Source organism: Apteryx mantelli, chromosome 3, assembly GCF_036417845.1.
Source record: "Apteryx mantelli isolate bAptMan1 chromosome 3, bAptMan1.hap1, whole genome shotgun sequence".
Lineage (NCBI taxonomy): Eukaryota > Metazoa > Chordata > Aves > Apterygiformes > Apterygidae > Apteryx > Apteryx mantelli.
In genome coordinates this window covers 53,190,088-53,209,615 of record NC_089980.1, presented here as the reverse complement: position 1 = coordinate 53,209,615, position 19,528 = coordinate 53,190,088, and the positions used below count along the sequence as shown (strand labels likewise).

At 39.3% G+C, this 19,528-nt stretch overlaps 1 protein-coding gene across 1 annotated transcript in view; it reads left to right on the top strand.

The window, feature by feature from the left end:
- MTR (5-methyltetrahydrofolate-homocysteine methyltransferase) overlaps positions 1-19,528 on the top strand; it is a 50,276-nt gene that overhangs the window by 8,558 nt on the left and 22,190 nt on the right. The window contains exons 7-19 of the mRNA XM_067293365.1: positions 971-1,030; positions 3,237-3,331; positions 7,296-7,396; positions 7,751-7,812; positions 8,606-8,673; positions 9,767-9,846; positions 11,043-11,155; positions 12,575-12,715; positions 13,433-13,618; positions 14,178-14,357; positions 15,332-15,448; positions 15,546-15,686; positions 19,034-19,123. Of these exons, the coding sequence (XP_067149466.1) occupies positions 971-1,030; positions 3,237-3,331; positions 7,296-7,396; positions 7,751-7,812; positions 8,606-8,673; positions 9,767-9,846; positions 11,043-11,155; positions 12,575-12,715; positions 13,433-13,618; positions 14,178-14,357; positions 15,332-15,448; positions 15,546-15,686; positions 19,034-19,123 (1,434 nt within the window). The remainder of the gene's footprint in view (positions 1-970; positions 1,031-3,236; positions 3,332-7,295; positions 7,397-7,750; positions 7,813-8,605; positions 8,674-9,766; positions 9,847-11,042; positions 11,156-12,574; positions 12,716-13,432; positions 13,619-14,177; positions 14,358-15,331; positions 15,449-15,545; positions 15,687-19,033; positions 19,124-19,528) is intronic.

Genomic DNA, 19,528 nt, shown 5'->3' with positions numbered 1-19,528 from the left:
TCCAAAGGATGCTTGTGTTACACACTGGAGAGAGGATGTCCAGTGTGTCTGATTGCAGGAGTAGGAAGGCTTGTGAGACAGTCCTGTTAAAATATGTTTTTTGGGAACTCTGACACTTTGCAGGCAGCTTTATTAAAAGAGGGGGGGGGAGGGACAGGGAACCATGGGATTAAAGCAGGTGATGAATTATGCTAAAATTCATCTGATTTTGATACCTCCTCATTTTTCAAATAATTGCTCAATGCAAGTGATGGAATTGTTAGGCAGCTTTTAACTGTCTTGCAATTTTATGTGGAAAAGTGTGGCTGGATATGCACATAGCATTCCTTCAGGTGTTTGCCACAGACTGATGTGCAGTGGAATTACTCATCCTTTGCAGAATTGACCAGTCTTCATAGAGGCTCGTCGTGGACCCCATAGGCTTGGCAATGCTGAAGGAAGTTTGTATTCACATGGAATTTCCTAGGGAGTCAGGAAGTTTTCAGGACCTTTCCAGGGGGCCACTGCAGTCCTTACTGTTACAATCTGTGGGGGTTAGAATTCTTCTCCAGGCTGCATGCCTCATCACATTCAAGGGCAGTTAATATATGCTGAGAATAGTATACACAGCCATTTTGAGGGTGGGGGTTATTCTGCAGAAAGGATTGATGAGTATAGGCTCATGTGATTTGGGGTTCATAAAAGCCCTGATCTTATTCGGTTACTCCATGATACTTACTTTCTCCTTGTTACCAAGATATGTTTGAAAATCTAGAAGATGTTAGAGGTGAGGGAAACCTTTGAGTGCACTAAGTTCTCACAGGCAGTATGAAGTAGCAAGTTATATGAAGAGCCACAAAAACCTGGGGAAAAAAAAAAAGAAAAAAGAAAAAAAAAAAGGTGTTTGTGTGCAATAGACCAAACAGACAAAAAAATGAACTGAATAACCCCCAAATCAGTCATTAACATTTTGCAATTTATTATTCTATAGGCAGCTCTTTTTGCTCTCCAGAAGTTGTTTGAGGAAGAGTATGATCCCCGACCAATATTTGTAAGTATATATTGCTTATTTACTTATACTTAGGCCCAGTTCCTGAACTAGATGGAGGTGGCAGTTGATAAAGGCATTTTGAAATATAGCTTGAAATGAAGGAAGTCAGTGTTGTCTTAGAAATGTGCTTTTCTCTCCTGTCACATGGTTGTGTCAGGAGAAACTTATATGGGAAGCATTTCATGAAATCAGCCTTAAGTAGTTCCATCCAGCTTATCAAACTGAAGCTTAAGGAATGACTTCATTCCTGTGTCTGCATATTTATACAAGAAAAAGAGCTGGTAATAGGACTTTTTCAGGCTTACTTCCCAAGGTATAATAAGAACCAGTGCTTCAAAGATGAAATTAAGTAATTTTTTGCAAATATTCAAGCGATAGATGTATAAGAGTGGTGATTTTATGTCAAAAAAGGTCTGTCTAATGCCTTTCTCTGACAGTGGGCAATAATGAATGCATAGGGACAAATACAAAAACAGGATAAGCTTATTTTGAAAGGTTTTTTTTTATTCTTCCAGCTTTCTGTAGTTTGCAGCTCTGGCTTTCTGATCTACAGTTTGTATCTGTTCATATCTTCTGTTGAACATGTTTATTCCTTTCTTGAACCCATGTTCAAACTGTTGTGGGACCCAGGCATCCACAAAATTCAGTGTCAGTAAATTTTGCAGCTTAATGCATTGTGCGAAAGTGTGTTTACTCTTGGCTGTTCCACCTGATAACTTCTTTGGTGTCTCTCCCTTTCTTGCTTAAAAGAGCTAGTGAGCAGCTGTTCTGTGTTTCTCTTTGTTATGTGGTCATGGCATTTATAGATCTCTATGATATCCTCCCTTAGTCACCTTTTTTTTTTTTTCCATATTGAAGAGTCCTTGTCTGTTTAGTTGCTCCATACCATTCCTTCATCATGCTTGTCACCTTTCTGTTTGCAACTTCCCTGAATCAAAGGGGAATCAGAATAGCATAGAGTAGTCTAACTGCAGCAGGGATTTGTGTGATAGCACAGTGACATTTTCTGCCTTGTTCCATTTCTTTCTTGGTAGTTCCTGCCATTTCACTTGCTTTACTGGTAGGGAGCTTTGAGTTTGTCTTCGTAAAACTTTCTCCTGTTACTCAGATTTGTTTCTTGAGCAGTAAGGGCTAGTTCAGAATGTGTCATTATGTAAAGTTAGAATTTTTCCTGCATTCGCCACTTGGTATTTATCAACAGTGAGTTTCAATTTATTTTATTTTCCATTTAGTTGATACAGTGAGAGTTTTCTGATTTCTTGTAGTAGGCTTTCTGTCTTCATTATTCTGAATAGAGTTGTCAGTAAGCTTGGCTGCCTCATTCTCTACTCCCTTTTCAGTTCAGTTATGAATATGTTGAAGAGTACAATCTCTAGCACAGCATTCTTTGGGATTCCACTGGTCACCTTGACTGAGTAGTTTGCTGAAGCAAAATAGCATCGGCATTAAGGCATGTTTTGGAGGACATCATGGGTTCACCTTTGCATGGAGTCTTCTAAGGCAAAACCTATTCCAGCTCCTGGAAAAGGGCAATACTGTATAGATGTAGGAAGTCTTTTCTGGATCATTCAAATGCTCTTGGAATTCTGAGTTCTCAACATGGTTATTGTTACTTGGGGTCAAGACATTATTTATTATTTGCACATCTCTCTCTGTGTATAGTACTTAGTAGATGTGTGTCTGCTGGGAGATTGCAACATAGCTGATGTTCCCCTGTGACCAAAGGAGTCACTTGTTTAACATTTCCCCCTCTCTTGTCCCCACCCCCCCCCAAAAAAAACCCCACAACCCCCCCCCAAAAAAACAACCCTTAATAGCAGTCCTGAGACCTGAAATAACTTAAAGGAGGAGGCAAGGAATATGAGAGGCGCTGTGCCTGCTGATAGCTGCCTAAATAAATGGGTAACCACTACTAATTTCAAGCGCCTAGGTTTAGAGGCCATCAGAGTGGTACTGCAGTACTAATGCCGCCTGGCTGTTGAGTGGTTTGTGGTAGCTGTTGTTGAGAGAGAGAAAACTGATTGGTCAAAGGTTTAAAGGCTTCCAGGGGATAGAAGATTTAATTTTTTTTCTTTGGGTTGTGTCTCATCACTTTGAGTGGAACACAGTTCCATCTATTTTGACTTTTAACAGTTAAACCTTATAAACTCTTGTCTTTATTGTTAATTTAATTCTTCCCTTTTCTCTGTGTCCCTTTGAAATTTAGGTGTCTGGAACTATTGTAGATAAGAGTGGGCGCATTCTCTCAGGCCAGACAGGAGAGGCGTTCATCATTAGTGTTTCCCACAGTAAGCCACTTTGGTAAGGAAATGCATCTTTATGTTAGTAAGTTATTTGTAGATTGTGATTCTTTTTATTTGAACTCCTTGCTTACAGCAAAATCAAAGATATACTAGCTGTGATCATATTCAGTCATGTATGTTGCTAGTGTGTTGTTCTGTTACTGTTCCCTTGGCAGGAATTATGTTTCCAAAGAATGCTAAACTCCTTTTAAAACATTGTTCTAAATTTTTTTGTTTGTTTGTTTGTTTGTTTTTTCTGTTTATAACAGCCACTGAAATCACAATTAGGTCACAGCATTAAAAAAAAAACTCTTGAAACTTTGATTTGACACCCACTGTCTCAAATTCTGCAAAGAGCTAATTCCTGATGTATGCAGGACCTACATCTCTTTGTTAGAGGGAAGCAATACCAATTCAAAAATGTTTCAGGATGGCTTGAAAGAGCAAATCATAATACTTCCTTCTGGTGTTCTTTTTTCTAAATTCTTATCAAATTGCATACATTCACAAGAGTTTTTCTCAAAGTGCATTGCTGTTTTGAAAGTTCCTGATGCTTCCATTTACTTACATTCTTTTCTGTTCAGGCAAAAAAAAATGAAATAGGTATAAAATTAGAGCTGTGAAGAAGCAAAATATAGCAGATTTTGGTCATTGTACAATCTTGCATGTTTAATTTGCATAATATTCTGTTTCTCTAGTCTTTTGTGTTTCTATGTTCTTTTCTGCCTCTTCCTTCCCTCTTCTTCCTTTCCTACATTTCTTCTTTCAGGTTAGTTCTTTGCATGAAAATTTACACTGAAAATAGAATATTCTAGCAAAAAGACACCTAACTTAAAATATTTGACTCACTGGTAGCAGTGCATGCCAAGCACATTGTGATGAGCCATTGTTTGTTTTTACAACAAAATTCCAGCTAAAACTTGCAATCTGTCATCCTGGTGATACAAAAGCAGAAGACTGCATTCACAGCTTTCCTGACTGCCCTTGAGGCTCCACTTTCCCAGACCAGACGGTGCTCCAGAAGTAACATATGGAGCCTCTTGGAACAGGGTGGTAGCTGACTCCTTCACTCAGCATCACAGCCTAGCGATCCATATTTGGCATGAGTCTGCCTCTGATGCCTCTGAAGAGGAGAGAAGGGCACTGGAGCAGAAATCAGGAATTTATTAAACCATTTTTTTGTAAAAGCTATCTTATGTGTTTGAATGTTTAGAGCTTGTTTCTCTTTTATGTAAAGGCCACTATATAGCAATGTGGCAAAAGGGTCTTAATGTAGGAGCACGTTGTGTTTTAATTCTGTTTCTGCTGCCAAATTGGTACACAGTGACTTTAGGGTTGAGGAGAAGCTGGTTGTCTCCATTTAGTAATAGTATCATAGGGATCATCTTATATCTGTTTGCATGTTTCCAGTTGGGTTTCATGTCCCATTCAGGGTGATGCATTGCCCTTAAATCAGTTTGGTTTGAGGCCCATTTAAAAAGGATATGATCTGTGTCCTGTTGATGTAGCTAGTGGCTGAGAAATGTGTGAACTGTTCTTAAAGGAGTGTTGAAGGATGGGTGGCAGGCTGCTATGAAGGGTGCTCAGATGTGGCATGAGTTCCCTTTGTGCTATTTCAGATCCTGTGATTGTTTTTACTGTGGTAGTGTTAAGAAGACATTCTTTGAGTTCAGGGCCCTAATGTATTGTTTGTTCTGATCCCAAAGGTGCTCTGCAGTTTTAGCTTTCACAGGAGCTGATAAGTGGATGCTATGAAGAAATGAGCAAGGGAGAGATGATTTTCAAGGTGAGGGTGTGATGGTTATTACACTAGCAATGATAGTGTACCAGCTGCCTGGTTCCAGACTGCTGGCTTTTGAGGCCGGGCTAATGGATTTGCTTTCTCAAATATTTTCTCTCATAATGATGCTGAGTGGCACGTGAAGATGATGCTGGCAGTGGAAGCTACTTTTTGCTTCTGAATGAGTGTACATGTCTGTGCTTAGTTTGATTGCATAGTGTTGAAACAAGGCATGGATGGTGCCATGCTCATAGATCTGTTAACTACCCCTGCGGCAGGCAATCCTTCAGGCAGTCTGGAGGCGTTCTGGAGGGCTGGTACACAGTAAGTCAAGTGAGAAGATCAAAAAGTGCTCATTTGCTGAGTATGCCAGCTTGCTTTACGGTATCTCACTGCTGAGATGAGGTAAAGAGAATGACAGATGAGTCAATACTCAGAAACAGTCAGATGGATCTGAGATGAGGCAGGGAGTAATGAAGCTACCTAATATGAAAGACAGTTATCTTACGAGGGGAGAGGGGGAGAAAGTGTGAGCTGGAGGCTTGTAAATTGAACGTGACTTAACAGTAGTAAATACATTGCATTCATCTACATTTGATTAAGACAGACAGTCTCATTAACAACTCTTAGCCTGCTTTGCTTCAGTAATCCTAAAGGATGAGCCCACACTGCAATAAATTCCAGATCTTCATTGTTGTAATTGTGTATTCCCTGATTTAGTACATGCTCTATATATCTGGGGGATCTATGTGAATGATTTAAATGTATGTAAGCACAAAATGGGGAGATGGAAATAAAGGATTCTTTTAAAACCTCTTCTGTATAAGTAGAATGGCCCATACAAAAAGCATCGGAAAAAACATTTTAGAGGTAGATGTGGCTATTAAAAAAAACAAGCTGTGGGAAGAAGGGGTTTGTGCATTGTTTGGTTCAGGAAACTGACTGTTCAGTGTTCAGGTCCCTGCTCTCAGATGGTGCTATGAGCCCCTTGCATCTCAAGGTTTTGTCATTCTGTCCAACAGGTGAATCGGGCTGCAAGTATTTGCTGCTGTTATCTGTGTAGTTATCAATACGAAACCCCCTACCTGCTCCTAGGAAACAGGAGAAAAGTAAAAGCCATTTTGTGCTCCCAGTCCTGTGCAGGGCTTTATTGCTTCTCACCTCTGGGAAGCTGAGTGGGCATATGTGCACTTTATTAACTTTGCTACTTCTGAGGCGGCCTGTCGTTCAGTTAGCTGGGAGATGTGGATATTATCTCCTCCAGCCTGTGTCCTCCCTGAGACTATTCTAGGAAAGGAGAAAGTTTTTTTGCATCTTCTTCTTCCAGCTGCACTGTGAGCACCTTTTGAGTTTTGCAGAGCTGTTAGGATGGCTACTAGAATGGTGCAGAGTGATCAGGAAACATCTGTAAAAGGTCTCCGACATACTTTATGAAAGAAAAGTTTCCCTTTTTAATATCAATATAGTCATTTTGAGTTCAAGTCACACTTATGTATCTGTGGTTGAATTAAAGAAAACAGGGTTGTACCTCTTATAGTGGTGAAATTGTTTAAGAAGCTTATTCATGTGAAAAGATTCCTGCTGTAGTGCTGTCTAGGTCACTAAGATGCAGGATAATACACTGAGCAGATTCAATGCAAAAGCTTAATGCTGCCATAAGGCATCTTCAGGGATGCACTCAGTTTCTTCTAGGGTTGACAAAATTTATGTGCAAATTTTAAAGAAAATTATAAGTTAACAGTTTGAGGCAATTCTTTGATCTTTCAACTTTTCTCATACTTCTTCCTGCAACACAGAACTCCTTTTCACTCTGTCATTCTCATTCCACCCCTTCTCTCTCTCCTCTGGAAAGTACAGAGCTGTCATGTTGCTATAGTTGCTGTCAGAATGCCACCACTTTCCTCCTGCACTTTGAAATGAAATCTTGATTTACCATTCCCAATTCAATTCAGTCCCTTCCTTGGGGACTCCCCCTTGCCCTTCTCTTTCACCCTCAGAAGCTTGTCATTTTGCTGAGATGGTATCTTCCCCCATCCATCCAGTCTTGCTGTGTTGATGATTGTTAAAGAAAAGAGAGACCAGGGTGGTTGATTTGCAGATGATTGTGGGAATTAGTAATTACCAGCACTAACTTTGATCTCTTTTGTTTGTAATGGGTGTTTTTGTGCTTTACCTACAAATAAAAAAAATTTTTTTTTTCTAGTGTTGGCTTAAATTGTGCTTTAGGGGCAGTTGAAATGCGGCCTTTCATTGAAACAATTGGGAAATGTACAACGGCCTACATCATCTGTTACCCCAATGCAGGTGTGTTGTGAGTGCACGTGCCCATATTCCTATGCTTATATACAGAAGAAATGTATTTAAACATTCTATCCCATTGGAAATAATAGAGTTGAATTAGCTTGAAAAGGTTGTTGCTACCATTAAAAGCAAATTAAGAATTTTTTAAGCTTCTAAAAGTAACTTTTTAGTTCTGTGACAATTCAGAATGCTGTCTTGCATAGTTAGTAATAATCTATTGAGTAATGGTTGCAAGGGTGACAAGGCACTGTAGTTCTCATACAAGTGTAGATACTTTAAATGTGTCTTTTATGGAATTTAATTGTGCTCTTGTAAGGTTTTAAACAAATTACAATAGTAGGAAAATTATTTTTCAAGGTCTTCCCAATGCTTTTGGTGGTTATGATGAAACTCCAGAAGTGACTGCCAAGCATATAAAGGTATGTAATATTTCTCATAAACCTGTCATATCTGGCAAATTAGTAGCCATAGACATACATCTTTATATTTTATGTGCATTTGTTACAGTACTGTGTTAGTTTCTTCCTTGGGTAGCTCTGCATGTCATTTTGTCTGTTTATAGCCAGTAGTGCTTTTGAGATGCCAGGGTAAGAGAAACTGTTTAGGTAATTCTGAAAACCTTGATTACTTTGGACTCCCTTTGCCTACACTAAACAGCTTTGTTGCAGCTTGATCTGCAGATATTTTTCATTTGCACTCCTACATTCTTGCTTGCCCATTTGGGAATTGTTCAAAAAGCTGAGCAGTTTTTATGAACTTGGCAGAGTTTTACAGAGTTGCATTTGTAGGAACAGCTGATACTGGTGGTGTTCCAGTGCAAGGTGTCCTTCCAAGTGCTACTCGATCTGTGTGAGGCAGAACTGTGTGGTTGGACTTGCTGTGTGTCAGCAAGAATGCAGTATCTTCTGCATGTTAATTCTATACTGTAGTATCAATGATCTCGGTATTCATCCAAGTTTTCATCTGGGACTTGGGCATAAAGTGGGCCAGTTTCAAATGTACTTTGCTAAAATTAGGTATCAAAATTGCCAGTTAGCCTTAGGCATCCACATCTGAAAACAAATCCTAAGAAAAAAAAACAGTACTGATGTTTCTTCATCTGATTTTTTTTTTTTCATGTGATCCTCTGACTTGCTTAATATATGGAGAATATAGATGTTAGATACCTTTATTAACTTGAAACTAAATTCTTTTTTTCCCTCCGTTTTACAGAATTTTGCTTTGGATGGTTTGGTTAATATAGTTGGAGGTTGCTGTGGGACTACACCAGCACATATCAGGTGCTTTATGAACTACAATTTTAGATGCATTGAAAAGTAGATTAAATGCAGTTTCCTTGGAGCAATATTCTGTGGCATGTCTTAGAGTTTCCTTAAAAGATGGATCACTTGAATGAAAATAGCAGCAGTGTGTGCAGTAGAAATAATCTGGCTTTCATAGCCATGTGTATTTTGAGGAATGGGTGGAGGCATGGTTCTAACAAGGTTATATCTCTGCTGTTTTGTCTTCTAAAATTGTTCCAGAACCATTCCTCCTGCTTTACCATTGGATAGAATAGAGTTCCCATCTTTGTTCCCTTACTTTCTACATTCTTCCTCTTTCTCGGGCCCCTAGCTAGCTGGTAAAATGTCAGATTTTCTCTGATGGTAAAAGGAAGGCTGGGGGAGGGGAGAAAGGGGGGGAAAATCTATAATAGGTTTTGGGAGTGCTATAAAGTTGGTGTTAGTCCTGGCCAGTTGGGAGAAGTATTTCATATCTTTCTCCCTAGAACTAGCACAGAAAAAACCCGACCTTCTTCACTTGGGCTTAAAAGAGAAGGGGCCTTTATGGTTCATTTTTACCCTTATACAAACTGGGAGGAGGTGGTACATGAGTGTGCAGAGGACAGCGTGTGTTGTTCCTGACTGGAGTGAAAAGAAGGATAATAGCTCATGAACTTCATGAGTTGTTCTGGGATCTGAGAAATGCATCTCGACACAGAGTGATATTTGTCCTGTGTTGTTTCACTGCAATCAGCAATTGCTCAGCTCAGTAAATCATGAATGCGGATAAGAGTCACTGTAGTTGAAGGCTGGTACTGATATCCATCAGGCTACCTGCATGTGAGCATCCAGTTGTCATAGTTTATAATGTTCTACATTTGATAAATCTTCATCTTTGTACATTCCCTGCAAATAGTTACATAGGATCTTCCAGGAGTATATTTTTGCCTTTGGCCACACAAGTGAAACATGTTCATTAGCCTTGTCTGTGAAGGGCTGAATTGGAGATATGGGGTGTGTGTCAAGTATATTCTGCTAGAGTCTTGTTTGGAGTGGTTTAATTTTATTCAAAACCTTTGAGAGTCTTTATCTTCCTCTTTCTGTAACTCAGGAAAATTGCTGAAGCCGTGAAATTATGTAAACCTCGCATTCCACCTTCTTCTCTCTCTGAAGGATACATGCTGCTGTCAGGTAAAACAGGGTGTAACAGTTTGAGCTTTCTAACTCATGTAACCTTCCTTTATAAATGTATTTGCTATTCTCCACTAATCAGAATGGCTATGCGTTTCTGGTTCTACCTGAACCCAGCAAGCTTATGGATGTATATCCAGATGTAAACCTTGTTGCTTTGGCCTGTCTCAAGCTGAATCCAAAGGATTAATGGCACAATTTATTGCAGTCTTGTATAATATAACCAAGCCAGCATATATTTTACTCAGTAAATCTCAGACACTTTGTAATGGTGAGTTATCTTTATCCTTACTTTGCAGCTGGGGAGAGCTAGGCACAGAGAGGTCGGGTAATTTGGCTACAGCTGGTGGCAGAGCTGGGGAGAGATCCTAGTTCATCTGCTGTGATGCAGCTGCCCCCTATGGCCTCAGACTTGGATCCATCTGCACTGGGACAATGTTATAGCGATACATGTAGCTCTATAATGTCTTTGTTTAAACAACAACAACAAAAAGTTTGGCTCTGTAGATTATTCAGCCAGGCCTTCTTTTAAGCCACTGGGCAGTGTTTTCAAATAAAACAGACCCTTCGTTTTGGGTTTGTATTTTATATCTCAAAGTCAAAACAGTTTAATATAAGTGAAATAAATCGTGGTTGCCCCATGGTTTCATGCAGGAGCCCTCTCTGTTCTACCGTAAGGTTTGTTCACCACTGAGCTGTTACCCAAGAGTCCTTCTTGGCTGTTGCCTGGTTTCTCTGAACTTAGATATGTGGTTAAGAGCCATCACTTTGTTTGGCAATTAATTCAGTGGGCTTCTTCTCTGGTGGTGCTAGAGTCATGAGATAACATAAGCTGGAAATGGAGAGGCATGCATGGATGCCCAAAGCATCACGGCTTCATGTCATTTTATATTGGACAAATCAGGTAATATTTACTGTGGGTCAGGTAAATTATTGACTCTCCCTGAGGAAGCATAGAAACCTTTGGCATATGTGTTGGAAGTGGCTGTGTATTTATAATTAACTTGTTTCATTGCATTGCTTTGCTCGTTACTCATTAGATCTGTGCATGTCCTCATATGCTGATAAACCTCAATTCCCAAAGAAAGAAAGATTTGTCTGTCACAAATTAGAAGGGGAATTTTGCCTTTCTTGCACAGTTTTTCTTCTTTTCTTTTCTGTATTTTTACAAACATGCTCAAAAATATCTTTTTAAGGTCTGGAGCCGTTCAGGATTGGGCCATACACCAACTTCGTTAATATTGGCGAACGCTGCAATGTTGCAGGATCACGGAAGTTTGCTAGACTCATCATGGCAGGCAACTACGAAGTATATTTTTTAACAATGATCTTTATAGATAATGCTCTGATTTTCATTGCTCTGTTGCACTGCATTAGTAGCTGCTTCTTTTGCTGGCACAAAGCACTACTCTATGTCAGTTACAAGAGGAAGAAAACAAGAAGAATTTACTTTCTCACTGCCCTTTGTTTCTGTGCTTATCAGCTCCTATTAAATGTGCAAGAAGGGTTTCACAAGGGCTTTTTTTGACAAGTATTACAGGAAACATGATTTTCCATTTTGATTTTAGTTACACAGGGTGATGGTATAGAAAATGTCCTGGTCTGTGTTGTATCTGGGGTGGATTTACAGAGGAGAGAGAAAGAAGGAAAGGGATTGTAATCCCTCCTCCCTCACATGTGTGGGGTATATCTGACATGGGAGAGACTGTGCCGCTTTGCAGCCCCACTCTCCTACCCCTTCCTTCTCCAGTCCTGGTCAGCATCATGGTTGCATCTGTGTGTACTTTGATCACTGGCTCTAGCATGCTAAGTGAGAGTTGCTACAGAAAAAGGTGTTTAGAAAGTAATTGCCACTTGAAATGGCTATAGGGCCAAAATGAAAAGGCCAAAGGGCTCATTCTTTACTGGTGTAAATTGTTACTATAACTTTATTAAAACAAATAGTACAGTAATGTTTCTTGCCAGCTGAGGTTCTGCCCCAAAACATGCTCTACTGTTCTAATTGATGTGATCAAATTAAAGCTTTAGCTTGGCTTTACGAAGTCTAACTCTTAAGGTCTTACGATTCATTAAGCAAGTTAGACCTATTAAGTAAGGAGCTTAAATGCAGCTCGTTAGGGACTGTGAACAACTAAAAGCCTTTTTGTTTTGTTTTGTTTTGCTTTTTTCTCTCCTTAATCTTCAGCATGATTAAAAAAGAAAATTATGTGGGCTGGAAGGAAAGCTTTAGTATTTCCTTCTTAGCACTTGGTGATTATCCTGCAGCTGGAAAAAATGCCGAACAACCTCCAAAAATAAAGTACTCTGTGTTAAAAAAGAGCATAGCTTGTGACACCAGACCCTTATTTTATACCATCACAGAGACTGTTTCCTGTCATCATGTGCAATCAGAAATCCTTGTTACCATGCAAATCTTAGGTCTTTCAATTAAATATATGACCAACTGTCTAAAACTAATGGCACTATCAGCACGTGTAGGTCTCTGGTGCTGTGTTTTTGTGAATAAAATAGTTATCGATTGTGCCATGCTAATGACTTCTGTATTGCTGTACATTAAGGACTATTTCCTTATTCTCTTACAGATTGCCTTGTAAATTTTTAAGAAAGGATACTTTTATTTTGATAATTTGTAGGGCTGCACACTTTTTCGGAAAGTGAAATGTTATCTTGAGAACGACTAGGCCCTGTTTTCTGCTGACTTGTTTTGGTTTTTGAATCTTTTTTTTAGGAAGCCCTTAGCGTAGCCAAAGTGCAAGTTGAGATGGGAGCCCAGGTTCTTGATATCAATATGGACGATGGGATGTTGGACGGCCCTGCTGCTATGACCAGATTTTGTAACTTGATTTCTTCAGAACCTGATATTGCAAAGGTAGTAACTGAGTTGCACCAAAGCACAATACAAAATATCTTGTTGAGCTGGAAGCTGCCTTTCAGAAGATTTTGATATTGATTTGTTTAGTAACCAGGTTAGATGCTTCGTAAGCAGGTGTAGATGTATAAAATGATCCTTCATTAGATGTGTAGTAAAAAAACCAGAGGCATCAGAGCACCCTGTTCTGATGCCTTTCTTGGGGCAGTGTTGGACGGTAGTGAAGAGGGGAAGGTACTGTAATAGGAAAGCCTTTTGGAGGAACTGACGTTTTAACGTTCTCTGTTTTCAACTAAACATATGTCAGTCTTTTTCATTGGTTAAAACTGCGTGTAGGTTTCTGCTCCAACAATTTTGAGCCACAGTCTATGTATAGGCAATGCATGACCTTAAAAATGCTAGGGATATGCGATCTAAAAGGTGCTCCTGCTAAGTAAGTGCATTTTCTAGAAATAAGTATCTCATTCAGAAACACAAGACAATACAGAGAGGAGAGGTCTCTGTGTGATGGAATATTCGTAGAAGCTCTTGAGTTAAATTTGCTCTGAGTTTGCATTTAAAGCAAAGTGAATCAACAAGTGCCATCTAGAAACTTCTTATTCATAAAAGCTGATAAATATTGTGCTTGCTTTTATGTCCAAATTGGCAAACAACATGTGGAACATTTAACTCATAACCTGTATGTATTGTCCTTGCTCACCTCTGTGTTATTTGCAGGTGCCGTTATGCATTGACTCCTCAAATTTCTCAGTGATTGAAGCAGGTTTGAAATGCTGCCAAGGGAAATGCATTGTGAATAGCATCAGTCTGAAGGAAGGTGAGAAAGACTTTCTGGACAAAGCAAGGAAAATTAAGTTGTATGGAGCAGCTGTGGTTGTCATGGCTTTTGATGAAGTGGGTCAGGTGAGTGTTGCTTTGTTAAAGGAGATATTTTTCACTGGCATAGGTGATTTAAAGAGGCCTCTGCTCTTAGCAGTATTTTTGACCCTGATTTATAAGCATTTCTTATGTTGTTCACCCATTTGAGGAATTCAAGTTTTGCTCCAAATTTACTGCTGTTAGCACAAGACTGGATTTTTTGCTTACTCTGCTATGCTGAGCTCTTCCTTCCTTCACAAAAGACTTTTTAATTCAGAAATCGAGTTTTATATTAGAGGGGAATCTTTGTGAATTCATTTTTTTTTTTTCAAAAACCAAATGTTAAACTTTGCAAAGGATGATGAAATGTTGGAGAACAAAATCTTTTTTTTCTTTTTTAACGGGTAGAATCAAAACTCCAGATACAGGCGTGGTGGTGGTGTTTTATAATACAAAATTCTTATGTATAATCCTTTTCTTATATTCATGGTGTTCAGATTGGGAATTCCCAATCTTGTAGTCACTAGGGCTGTAACTGATATCTGAGGACTTTGCTTTTCATGTTGTCTGTTAGTTTCAAGGAAGAATTCTTTTTCTTCCCCAGGCGACAGAAACGGAAACCAAGATTGCAGTCTGTACCAGAGCTTATCACCTCCTTGTGGAAAAACTGTACTTCAATCCAAATGATATAATATTTGACCCTAATATTTTGACCATAGGCACTGGAATGGAAGAACATAACCAATATGCCATGAATTTTATCAATGCTGCTAAAACCATAAAAGTGAGTTATAAGCTTATTTTGACTTAAAGTATTTTACTGGGTTTACTTTAAAAAAAATCTGACTGCTACAAAATAACAAGCATTTTAAATTAATGGGGGGGGGGTATTCCTGTGAAGTGCAGCTGTTCCCCTATATTGCTTTATTTCCAGTAGAAGACCTTTAAATAGTTCTGTAAATATATTTCAATACATTAACTCTACTGTAAAAATGCTATACTAATTAAATAAGGTAAGAATCACATTCAGTGTTCTAGCCAAAAAGACCTCTTTGAAGGTATGTGAAAGCTGCTCTTTTTAATTAATACAGGTTCAATTACTGTGGATGGACTTTGTGCAGTAAGCTGACTTTTTGTTTAGCCAAAATGTGTGCATCAGGAGATGCAAAAATGAAGATTATTACCTGAATACAGCCAGGGAAGCTGTACTCTTGTATTTCAAAGGGTAAATAAGCTGGTCTGGAGATGTTCTGCCAGCAGCAGAACACCTCGCAGGGCATTTTGTCGGCATGTGCCTTTCTGGAGGAAGGCTGCTCCCTCAAGGTTAGCTGCTCAAGTACATGAGCTAGCTCAAGTTCATGAGCAGCTAACCATTCCTGAGGCATGCAGGTGGGCAGGGAGGTTGCTCCTGCCTTGCTGGCTGAGGGATGGGAAGAGACGCAAGTAGGTCTGCCGGGGGGAACATCTGGAATGCTGCTGTGCATTTAGAAGAGCACCAGTGACTACAGATACCATGGTAGTTGCTTACATGTAACTAAGGTGGATCTTTTCTTTTATTTGTAGTTTTTTGTGTAGAGATTTGAATTTCTTTTCGTGAGCTTCAGTAACTGTAGAAGGATCTGAAACAGGAAAGAGAAAAAGAGAGGGCATCGGCAGTGCTCCACAGCTCAGCGACCAGGTGTTTTGTGGACTGTTTACTTTGTTTAGATTTCCTTTTTGGAAACAGGTTTTCTAAAAATTTACATACAATTCCATCAGGAAACACTGCCAGGAGCCAGGATAAGTGGAGGCCTTTCCAACCTGTCTTTCTCCTTTCGAGGAATGGATGCTATTCGAGAAGCAATGCACGGGGTGTTCCTTTACCATGCAATTAAGGTATGGTGTGCTTTTGGCCCCCATGTATTTGCATTTGGCAAATGTGCAGGGCTATGTCTGAGAGCCCTGGTGAGGGGATTCTGTATACTTTTTTCAGTATGGCATGGACATGGGAATTGTGAATGCTGGGAATCTGCCAGTGTATGATGATATCCACAAGGATTTGCTGCAGCTGTGTGAGAATCTAATCTGGAACAAAGATCCTGATGCGACAGAGAAACTTTTACATTATGCTCAGGTAACTGCCAATTTTAAGCTTTGAATAGTGGTTAGCTTAGCACCTGGGTTTCAGCACCTCCCTGCTGATGATAGATAGAACAGCCTATAAAACATGTGCCAATATAACAGTGGGCATTAGAAGTTACTACTGATACTGTGTGCGGTTCAGTTACTGAAAAAGAACAAAACGTGAACTCTGTAACAGATTGAGCCTGTCCAGTTTCACAGGTGCCTTGAAAGATCCTGCACTGGAGTTTTTCAGGTGCTTCAGGAGATCAGACTGCATATGTGTTCTCTTAAAAAATCAAGACAGAAAAGGCTAACCCACAGCCAAACTAAACCTTGTTGCTGGAGCACAATCGACGAGTGCCCTGCAGGAGGGAAAGACGTTAAACATGTCTCTTTAGTGGTAAAGGTTTGCTTGGAGTATATATGAAAAGTTAAGTGGTTGGCTATGGTTCCTGGCTATGCTGTAGACTTCTAGTGCAGGATGCCACCCATGTCAAAATGGGGATCAGCTCATTAGTGTTTATGAGATACTGTCACGATGGTGGTGATAAAAGATACATATTACACTTGTGGTGGGTTCCAGATTATCAACCATAAGATTAGTGAAATGCTGTTCTAACAGAGCCAAGAGCAAAAATCTCTCTGGGTTAGGTGGCTCCTAGAGTTAGAGATGAGTGCACCTGAAAGTTGCATGCCCTTTTTGTAGCTCCTGGCTGCATTGTTTACATGTGCAGATTCATTTGTTCTGTAGCTTGCACCACAGTTACACCTGCTTTTCAGAAATGATGGCAACATGTTTAAAACCAGTACAGGAAGACTCTCTCTACACCTTGTACCTAGGCGGTTTTATAATGTGCTGTTAGTATCTCAGCAATTCACTTGTAAGTGATCTTCTGTGTGTAAGAAGATTCTTACTGTTAGGGTGTTTAGAGTTGCGTGGAGAGGAAGAAGAAAAACACACACATGCGCACACACACACACACACGCACACACATGCAAAAGAATAAAACGTAGTGGAAAGATGAAGGCCTTAAAGGACAGAGCTACACAACCATTGACACAGCATACACAGACCACTATTTAATGGAATTTTCAGAAATTACTTACAGGCATTTGGGATTTTAAATACCTTCTGTATGAATCTCTGAGAGCAACAGAAATACACTTCAGAGGATCACTTAAAATGAAACATTTCTGTTAAGGAAGTCTTAATTCAAGGTGACTTAAATTTGAAGAAGATCAATCACATAAATATATTTTTAAAAAGTTTAGAAAGAGATTGCTTAGGTAGTGTTTCTGCAGAACGTGGAACATGAATCTAAATGGAGCATGAAAAGTAAAAATGTGAGTGGACACCTCCTTTTAGGTCTGTAAGTGTGGGAAACTATTGTTGGTATTTCAAAAATTGGAATCTCTGTTCTTGCTTGTGGCAATTGTTCTATTGCATGGATAGAACAGTCCCCAGTTACAAAAAAGAAAGAATATCTTGATTCAAAACATCTTTAAAAGATGTATTAAAAGTTAGCATAAAATACTATTGAAACCAAAAATTTAAGCATGTTGATTTGGATATCATCCTGGCTCTGGAGAAATGCAAGAGGCTGGATACATTATAATTTACTTACAACTAAGGGAAGGGCCTATATAATATAAGACTTTGGAGTTTGGAGCGTTTTTCAAATATTTTTTCTGATCTTCCTCTGATTTAGTGCACTGGAATAACTCTAAATTCTTTTCTGTAAAGGCTTTTTTAAATTCTTTTTTAATTTTTTAAACACAGACGTGTATTCACCAGTCAGTAAGTGCATATGTTCTTTTTATTTCTGATTACTGCAGTTTATTCTGCACAAAGAACATAGAATGTGCAGTGTCATTTCAAGTATTGCACCTCTCATAGAGCTCCAGTGAAGTGTCCTCCTAATTCCTTCAGGTAATAGTGCGTGCCAGTTGCTTGAATGCTAGACCTTTGGGGAAAGCAAGGCATTTATTCCTTGTCCATTTAGGAGATCTGTTTACGTCTGAAGTTTGAGATTAAAAAACATTTTCCATCATGTGTACAGCTGCAAAATTCTCAAACTGAAATTTAGTCCCATTTACGGCAGTGGGAGTTGTGCTTCTGAAGCTGTTTTTTTCCTCTAGCATGCAGTATAATCATCCTGTTTTTTAAAGACCTGCATGTAGTGTTTGCTGCTGTGGTCCCTGCATGCCTACCCTACAGCTTCATGGGTTGGTTAAAGCAGTGTTATTTTTAGGTCAGGATGATCTCCTTGCTAAAATGTCTGGCCAGAGGTTCAGGAGCACTTAGCAGCTTTTGACAGAAGGGTGACCCTCGAGGCAGGGTCATCCACAGCAGGTTGCTCAGGGCCGTGCCCAGTTGTGTTTTGACTATCTCTAAGACTCCACAACCTCTCTAGTCAACCTTTTCCTCCTTCTTTCGTTCTCTTTTTACAAACTAGATCCATGAGGGGAGTGGGATTGGTAATGAGAAGCAGTGAAGTTAGCTAACATTCATATCAACACAAATGAGGACTTACTCTTGTTGTTGTTCTCATGAATGAGATCTTGCTTTGGATGAGGTTTCCGTGACTTTTTCCGCGGCTTTGTCTTTAAAGAGTTGCTAATGAGCACTCAAAAGTAGAGGAGGGTTCACAGGGAAAGAAAAACTTCAGATTATGAGGACTAGCTGGGGGAGAAAAAGAATCATTTGCCTGGAGTGTGGTAGTTGAAGTAATGGGCAGTGTGCTCTTCCATGAGCCTTCATCATGGGTGCTTAAGAGCCTTCTTGTACCATGAAGCCCTTTTGGCCTTTGCATTCATAGAGAAGGTGGGGGAGAAGGGGAGTGTGAGGCAGAGAGAGTGTGCGAGGGACCAGGACAGTCCATATGCGTGATAAACGGTAGCCCTTTAGGCCTTCTGATTGCAAAGATGTCTGTGATATGAAATAGCATAAACTGTCCCAGCAGAAACTGTTTTAGTGCCAAATTAATTAGAATTTTAAAATGAGGTGGCATTGTGTGGGCCAGGAATCAGTTTAGATTATGTTCCCAGAAGTAAAACCCTCAGGATTAGTCATTTCAGCCTTTTTTTAAGAATGTGAAAATTGTTAGAATTGTTCCTTTTTTTTAATTTTTTTTAACATCTTCATTGAGACATGTACTTTTTGGGATGTTGACCCACTAACTGTCTGCCCTACATCACATACATTTACAACGTGACTTGCATGTATGACAAACTCTTCAGAATAATTTAAAAATATTTTATGTACAGTACATAAAATTATTCTGACTTCTCTGAAACTGAAGTCCATAATTGTACTTCTTTTACTGTCAAGCTCCTATGAATGTCTTTCCTTTTCAGAATCATGCCCAAGGAGGGAAAAAAGTGGTACAGACTGATGAATGGCGGAAAAGCTCTGTGGAGGAAAGGCTGGAATACGCTCTCATAAAGGTGAATCTGTGTAGAAAATTGCCCTGCCCAAGCAAATGGCTGATGAGCACTCTCAAGCATAAAATTTCAGCTCTTAGACTAGAAGGGCCACTCTTGGCTTAAAAATCCTTCAACAACTATACTTTTTTAATTAATAAAGCTTCGAAATCAGTAAACCAGACAGAATTGTGATGATTTTAGTTTAAACTTCACAACTGAGGTCTTTAATTTTTGATATTTTATTCTGCTAGTGCTGGTAGCACTAGTTCATTGCTACTTACTGCTTTTACTATCCAGTTGTTCTCTGGTCCTTTAACAGTATAACCGTATTGCACTGAGTTGCACATCTGCTGAGGGAGCAATCTTTATGCGAATGTCTTTTGACAAGGTTAAGAAAAACAAACAAAAACACTAATATTTGTGACT